This window comes from Crocodylus porosus, unplaced genomic scaffold, assembly GCF_001723895.1.
Source record: "Crocodylus porosus isolate Cpor-Errol unplaced genomic scaffold, CroPor_comp1, whole genome shotgun sequence".
NCBI lineage: Eukaryota > Metazoa > Chordata > Crocodylia > Crocodylidae > Crocodylus > Crocodylus porosus.
In genome coordinates this window covers 130,564,222-130,572,259 of record NW_017728943.1, presented here as the reverse complement: position 1 = coordinate 130,572,259, position 8,038 = coordinate 130,564,222, and the positions used below count along the sequence as shown (strand labels likewise).

The 8,038-nt window shown below is 46.1% G+C and overlaps 1 protein-coding gene across 9 annotated transcripts in view; it reads right to left on the bottom strand.

Moving 5' to 3' along the window:
* The window catches only part of MAP7 (microtubule associated protein 7), a 182,323-nt gene that overhangs the window by 82,789 nt on the left and 91,496 nt on the right, over positions 1-8,038 (bottom strand). For all 9 annotated transcript variants that reach the window (XM_019550194.1, XM_019550192.1, XM_019550191.1 and 6 more), the window contains exon 2: positions 5,920-5,994. In XM_019550194.1, the coding sequence (XP_019405739.1) occupies positions 5,920-5,994 (75 nt within the window). The remainder of the gene's footprint in view (positions 1-5,919; positions 5,995-8,038) is intronic.

Genomic DNA, 8,038 nt, shown 5'->3' with positions numbered 1-8,038 from the left:
CCAGAGGTGCTGGATTTGGTGGTGGACTTGGCGGCAGGGTGCCAAGCAGCTCGATGTGAAGTCAGTGGCAGTGCAGCAACTCCATGGGGCCCCCCAAAGTGCAGGGTCCGGGGTGGTCACCCTGATTTGCATCCCCCAGGGATGGCCCTTATCTTGAGAATCACATGCAAGTGTTTCCACCCTCCAGAACCCTTAAAGGGGTCTCATATCACCCTGGTTGAAAATCACTAGTCAAAACTTTGGAACTTGAATATTAAAAACTTCAAAAAAAGAAAAGAGAAAAAAGCAGTCTTTCTGGGAGACTGGATCATGTCAAGGATTAGTGATAACAACCAAAGAGTCTCTTTTCAGTATGTTGCTGATTTAAAACCAGCCCAGGTCCACAGCCTAAAAAATTAATGCTACTTGGGCACATTTATGCGTGGGATTAATCCACACAAATAAACTCCCTGCCAGCCCAGGACTGCTCCGATGGGTCTCCATGTGCTGTGGAGGGGTTGGCCGAGGCATGAGGGTGCTTCAGCACTGGGGCTGCTTGCCAGCTAGCCCCACCCTGAAGCAACCTGTGCCCTAACCAGCCAGAGCAGCGTCTATATGTGCACAGCTGCTCATGAAAAAGCTGTGCAGCAGGCCTAGGACTTGCAGATACAAGTCCTAGCCTGCTGTAGAGTTTTAGTTTTGTGCACCCTAATAGTGGTGCATGTGTAGATGCTGAGAAGTTTACTGTGCAGTTAATTAGTCAACTGTGCAGTAAATGTCTCACACAGATATGCCCCTTGTTGAGTATATGGTGGCAAATAGGGCATGTGTTGCCAGCCTCAGTCTGGTTCCTAGAGGAAAAGATGCACAACACAAACACCGTCACAATGGACACCATCTAATTACTTTTTGGCAAGCTCAGTAATGGAGCAAAAAGCTGAATTCCCACTTCATGCCAGAATACTGACTCTAAAGCAGGACTGAGGTACACTGGAAATGGAGGATGTAGGAAATCTTGCATTAACATTGTTCCTGCTTACTTGTTCTTTAACAAAATAAGTTAAATCTGGACAGCTACTGATTTAATATGCTTCTCACAAGTACTGAAAAGTTTACCAAAATCAGAACACAAAAACAGTAAAGATTTTTTGGATATAATAAATATTCAGTGTTACTTTGACACTAGGGAGACTTAGACACTGGCATTTGGGGTTTTTTTAAATCTTAAAACAATGAGTGAAGTAAAGGGAGTATCTTCTGCATGACAAATTCCTAAGCATAGTCTGGATGCAACATGAATCTGCTTAATAATGGATGGTGGGTAATTACTAATGTACACTCTATTTTATGTGCAGAAACACTGCTGCTGCAATTGTCAAATCAGCCAAATAGCAACCAGAATACACAGTATATGCAATTATGCAACTTGACAGCAGAAATACCTGAGTTGTACAAATGCATCAACTATGGACGTATATATGTTTGCATATGGCTTCAATTAACTTTAAAAATAGGTTTTTCGTAATTTCTAAAATTACAGTAGAATAGAAAACAAGACTAAATATAGCTAAGCCCAAATCAAAAGATGTTTGTCAAAAATTAATGTTGAAGTGAAGACAAGATAATTATGGAGTAATTTATACTGGCTATTTGAATTAGAACAAGTGAAAAATGTGGACTTAAGTTAACTGGTCCAATAGATGCTGGTGCTTTGGATCCATGTCATCTTGGATGAAACACCAATTGCTGACTGGCTTACATTTAATTACCTAATAATTTATCAGTGAACGATGATCAATCAGATAAATATAATCTGATCAGAGGTTAGCGAATGTATCCCTGATTCAACAGAATTAAACAAACGTAATACCGCGTTTAATGGGGCTGAATCACACTATGTTTATTCATTACGAATCGGTAGCCAAATCAAATTAATGCTATTAAAGTAAAAAGTCACCAACATGAGCGTGGGTAATCTCTTACCTAAACATACTGGGTCACATCATTAGCCAATATGAGAGATTGGCCCAGGTTAATGAAGTATATGGAGCTATGCTGAGTTATGCCAGCTTTAATTCTGGTTCGGTTTAAGAAAATGCTAGCTCTCGTGCAGTCTGCTTATCAGATAGGAACAGGACAGAAAGTTAACCTGGTACTCCTTTCTGGAGCACAATGGATTCCTCACTTCCTGTGACCAAAACAAAAAGAAATCTTACTGCATTTCCCTAATTGGAGTAGGTGAGAGACATTTGAATCAAAGTGCAATATATATATTAAAAAAAGACATGGATTTGTTTCAATAAATTCAGCATGATATGAATTTGTTGGTAAATGACCAAAGACCTCAGGATCATGTAGTACATGATACTTCTTTCAGAATATACTATTCTCCACCTGTTTCTTTTTAAATTTCTAGCATTTGTTCACCTAGGAAAGGAGGAGGAGATTCCTTTAATAGGTGCAATGATTATTCGGAGAATGAAGTATGCCTGTTCTGGAAGATGGCTAATCATGAACAATGGCAGGAATAAAAACAGTAACCTCTGCTACTGAATTTCAAGACATTCAACTATTCCTCATCCATTGCACACTTGGAACTTCTGTCTGATGCACTAAAACAGTATCAAGTAATGTAGCAGACATATGTACAAGATTTGCATATGTACTGTGTAATGGGTGGTTTTCCATATATTGCTGAGAACTGTCCAAATGTAAATAAAAGCTGGTACAAAGAAAAAAATAAAGTGGCATACCAAGTTATCACAGCAGCCTTTGCTCTGTTGGTGGTGCCATAGAGAAGGGTACTGGAGCAAATCGTACTCTGTTAATTAAAATGTCTTTTCTAGGTCTGGAAATCAATCCTTCGTAATTTGGCTGCATGCCCGAACTCCAACAATAGTGCTCTCAATCTGCTGATCAGTTGACACCCTGCATATATCATTTTAAAATACGTGGCAAGGAAGAACATTTTCACAGGACCTGTTATCCCTCTTGTTTCTCATGTTTGTTTGCTTACGTAGGCAGCATCACTCAGGAACCCAGATGGAATGGCATTCTAAAGGAGTGCAAAAATGCCTGTGTATATATATGTTTCTTCATCTTATTTATCATGGTGACAAGTGCTGGATTCTCCTCAGTAAGATGGGAAAGATATCCTTGTTAGCATCCTGCATACTGCAAAGCTCACTTCATACTTGCTAGAATACAGGAGTTGAGGGTGCTCTGTACTTGGCAGAGAGAGCTCAAGCTCTTTGCAGGATGAAGCCATTGATACAAAGGTGCTGATTGCTTATTTGTGCAGCACTTGTCTTCCTGATGTTAAGCTACTCATTTCATTCTGTTAGATAATTGTACCTTACATGGTTTGGGGACATAATCTGCAAATGCTTAATATTTTAACCTGTTTGACAGGACTGTTCTGAAGTTATCATCGATGATTCCATCGCGGATCCAGAGTTGAAGCTGGATTTTGCACTTACAGCAGGGATTTCACTTCTAAGCTATGAATGAAAATGCAGTACATGCTTCACAAAATGACAGGCTTACTCTGAGTATAGAATGAATTTTCAGGGGAGTCTGGGTCTTAACATTAAAAATGGATCCGCATAGAAATGTAGCACTCAATGTCAACCTTTTTCTGTCCCTAATTATCCTAGAAATGGAAAATGCAGACTCTTACAGCCTTTCATATAATTAATATCCATTGAAATCTCTCTTTCAGACTACATTTGGACAAATCAGATTATAATTTTGCCAAATTACTGATTGTTGTATCTAATTATTACATAGACTAAATAACAGAGATAATTTCAATAATTTAGGCCCCTCTGGGCCATTGTGGCATCAGAGGTAAGTCAGTCACTTGCTGAGTTTCTTCATGTCTGACCCAATCCACCTGCTTCACCATGGCACTTCCTGGTGTGAGAAGAGCGGACAGAGGGAAGGAAGGATGCTATTGGGCAGTCAGGTAGCAAAATAAGAAAACATGTGGGTCAAGGGAAAGCCAGTAAAATGTGACGACCTCTGGGAAAGAACCACCGGGCATGCAAATAATATGGGATCAGTATGCTCTAGAGTAAACTGACCCAGGCAGACATCTACACATGCAGGGTCTCGGAAGCAGATTTGCTGCTCATGGCAGCAATCTGCTCCCTCCCCCACCGGCCCCCTGCAACAGCCAGGGGGAGCTCTAGGCTCCCCCTGGGTACTAGTCCAGGGGCTGGCAGGGAGTACTGGGCCAGGAGCACAGCTGTCTCCTGGCAGGGACTGGGACATTGCTCCCTGCCCCACCCCCAGAACAATGTTCCCCTGCCTGGCAGCAGGGAGCTCCTGGCCCTGGCTCCCTGATCAAGGGCAGGGGACTTGGAGTGAGCTGCAGGGGAGGGGCAGGTCCCAGCACTCTGCCCTGATCCACCAGTGGCGCAGCTAGCAGTGAGGCCCTGGCTGGGCAGGGATTTCCTGCTTGCTGCTAGCTGCCTGACTAATGGATGGGGCAGGGGGCTGGGACCTGCCCCACCCCTACAGCTCTTTCCAAGCTCTGTGCCTTGATTACCCAATCAGGGCATGAGGCTGGGATCTGCTCCTGACCAGGACAGTTATGAGCCCCACCCCATGATTGTGAGGCAAGGGCTAGAGAGCCTGTTCCCCACCCAGCTCCTGCCAGCAGGGAGTTTCCTGCCCCTGCTCCGCAGTTGGTGTGTGGGGCCTGGGAGATCCTTCTCTCCCAGCCCAAGTCCCACAGTTGCAGGGCCAGTGCTGGGAGAAAAAGATCTTCCAGCCCAGACCCCATAACTGCAGGACTCAGGTTTAGAGGGGAGGATCTCCCAGTTCTGCCCCTACGATCACGGAGCTAGGACTGGGAGATAAGGATCTCCCAGCCCGGTCCTGCAGTCACAGAGTGGGGGCTGGGAGCTGTCTGCTGCCCAGGTAGGGGCTGGGAGCTTCCTCTTGCCAGGCTGGGTCAGGGAGACACTGCCTCCATACCCTGGCAGCTGGCAGCTCCCAGGGGCAAGGAACAACCTCCCAGACCATGCTACCCGGCAGCACATTTGCTCTTGGTCAGGGTTCTACACATGTGCCACTGTGCTGTTACTAATCACCAGGGATCCTGGTTTTCCCCGATTAAAAAAAATAAAAAAAATCACAAATTCTCTGATAAAATCCCCAAAATCCATTATTAAAGGCCCCTCACAGCCCTTCCTGACCTTGCTGGTGCCCCTCACTCCCCACTAGAGCCCTGCTCGTGCCCCTCACTCCCCCCACAGCACTGCTGGTGCTCCTCACTTTCCCCACAGCCTTCCCTGCCCTGCTTATGCCTCTCTCCCCCACAGCCCCCTTGCCCTGCTCATGCCCTTCACAGTGAAAGCCTCTAGCCCCACCCTTCCCCTTCTCCCTCCCCCTCTGGGCAAGGTTGGGGGTTTCCCACCCTTTTTACAATTAGCTTTTGCAGGCTGGCACTCCATGGGTTTCTCTGCTAAAAGAAAAAATCCGTTATTTCTCTGATAAAAATTGGGAAAGCCGTGGTTTTCTCTGTTTTTTCATGGGAAATGGAAAACCTGGATCCCTGCTAATCAGAAGTAAATGTGGTATCTGCATTTGCAGTAAGCATCTGCACATGTAGACATGGATGCTTACTGAGCAGTGAGTAGCTCTACTCCACAGTAAAGCATCTTGTGTAGGCACTTTCAGTGTGTGCAATGCATTATCCCTTCTGTTGTTACTGGTGCAAAGTCAGGGCTCCCAGAACTCTCTCCTCTCTCTTGACATTCTTCCTCTCTTTCTCTCAATGCAGACTAGTTGAAAATAATAATTCACTGAAGTGGAAGGAGAAGAACTAAGTGCACAAAACATTTTTAAAGTTTTTTACAAAAACAACAGGTTTTGAAATAATTTCCAGGCTTAGTAAAATAACTTGATGGTGAAAAGTGCATAACAGTATACCTGGTTTGGTTCCAGAGTTGCTGGTACTTTGTCCAGAAGCAGTTTTTTTGTCTTGGAGTTTGGAGCCTTCAGAACCTAAAATCAGAAGGAAAGATGACAATTAGCCTTAATGCTAGTGAACTGTTGGCAAACTCCATTATGGTACAAGTAAATCATGTATCATGTACTGATAGAAAACAGCTCTACGAACATATATTATTTTTGAAGTACTGTCGCATTTAGTGCAGGAAAGTAGTCCTGACAAATCTCCCCCCCAAATTTGAAAGCAATGACTGAATGAATAATTATTTAGCAGGGCTGTGCAAAAAATCACCGGCTATTTCGATTCAACACTATTCTGACTCATTCTGAGCTCAAAACAGCGAAATTGAATCTAAATGAAGGGTTTCAAAACAGCCTCAAAAGAAAACAAGGCTAGTCAAAATGTTTTGAAGCAGCCAGCAGCCAGCAGCCAGGTGGTGGGAGACAGGGGAGAATCAGGGCTGCACTCCCAGCGGCTCCAAAGCCCTGGTTCTCCCTGCCCCACCCCTGGCCGGACTGTGGGATGCCAATCACAGTGTAGGGGAAGAGAACTGAGCCTGGGCTCAGTTCCCTTCCCCAGCTCCCCGGTCTCAGGTGGCAGCACCCGGCTTCCCTCCCTCATCTGGCAGGCAGATCAGGGGCCCACAGCCCTGGGAGGACTAGCATAGCCCCCACAGCCCTCCCAGGGTTGTGGACCCCCTATCTGCCTGCCAGATGAGAGGCTGTTTTGAGCCTCCCCATAATAGCGAATAGGCGAAGCGTTGAAACAGCATCACTGTTTCGATGAAGCGAAACAGGACAGCGGTTTTCACTCGAAATGAAATTCAAAATGAAATGCTGTTCTGTTGAAACCTCAAAACGCAAGTCAAAACTTAATGGTACCATTTTGCACAGCCCTATTATTTAGCATTATCTTCCAATCAGCTCGGGGAAAGATACATTACAACAGGTCTGTCCAACTGGTGGCCTGTGGGATGCATCCTGCCTACAAGGGGTCAAAATGTACCCCCTGGGCTCCTACCCAGCTGCCACTCCCCACCCATTGACCCTGCTGTTCCAGCAACTGGGGTCTTCAGGCTCTCCTTTCCTCACCTTGTTTCCTGCCCCTACTTCTGGGGACAGGGAGGGACAGGCAGCTGAAGGGCACTACATGCACAGCAAGGGGAGATCCAGCTGCCTGTACAGCATGACAGGGGACAATGTACTTGTGTTGTGTGCTGCCAGGAGGGAGACTGGGCTGCCTGTGCAGTGGAGTGGAGCTGGGTTGGTCACAATGCTAGTGAGGGGATAAAAAGAGAAAGCTGGGCTGCTTGAACTGCCCACATGGGGGGAAAAAGCCAGGCTGTTCTTAGGATACCCTGTTTCCCATATTACATGGCTGGACAAGTGGGAGGCAGCGCTGCCTGTGCAGTGGAAGGGAGCCTGGCTGCTCGCACTGCCCATATGGTTGTGGGGAACTCTGGCTGCCCACAGGGCTGTGGGGAAGAGACAGGACAGGCATAGGCAGAGTATGCAATGTGGTGATTTGCAGCTTGGGAGGAGGGCATCACCCACCTTCCATTGCCCAAAAGTTGGCCATCCTTGCATTACAAAATCCCTCCTCTATAAGGTTTGCCTTAATACTTCCTGTCATAGACAAGTCAGGACTTGTCCCTTAATACTTCCTGTCATAGACAAGTCACAGGTGGCCAAGCCCTGGTATGCTGTTGGGGGACTTGTAGCTACCACCTAAGTCAGGACTTTGGATCCTTGCTCACCATATAAAACTACAGTGGTTGCAGGCCAGGGAAGGGTTAAATTGGCCCTCAGCACTGACCCCTCTCTCCCACCAGCATCATGCACTGCTCTGCTCAGACAGGCTTGAGACCCCACTTCATTTCTGGTATCCTGAGGGCACAAAATATAACAAGTGGCCCTTAGGGTTAGACCTTTAGGGACCATGACCCCAGGGAGATGGGAGTTCAAGAAGAGTGGTTGCTTCTCAAGGAAGCAATCCTCAATGCACAAGCTAAATCTATTCCAACATGGAGGAAAGGCAGCAAGAAGGCACAGCAGCCCTCCTGGCTCTCCAGGGACCTAGCGGACCTCCTGCGGCTAA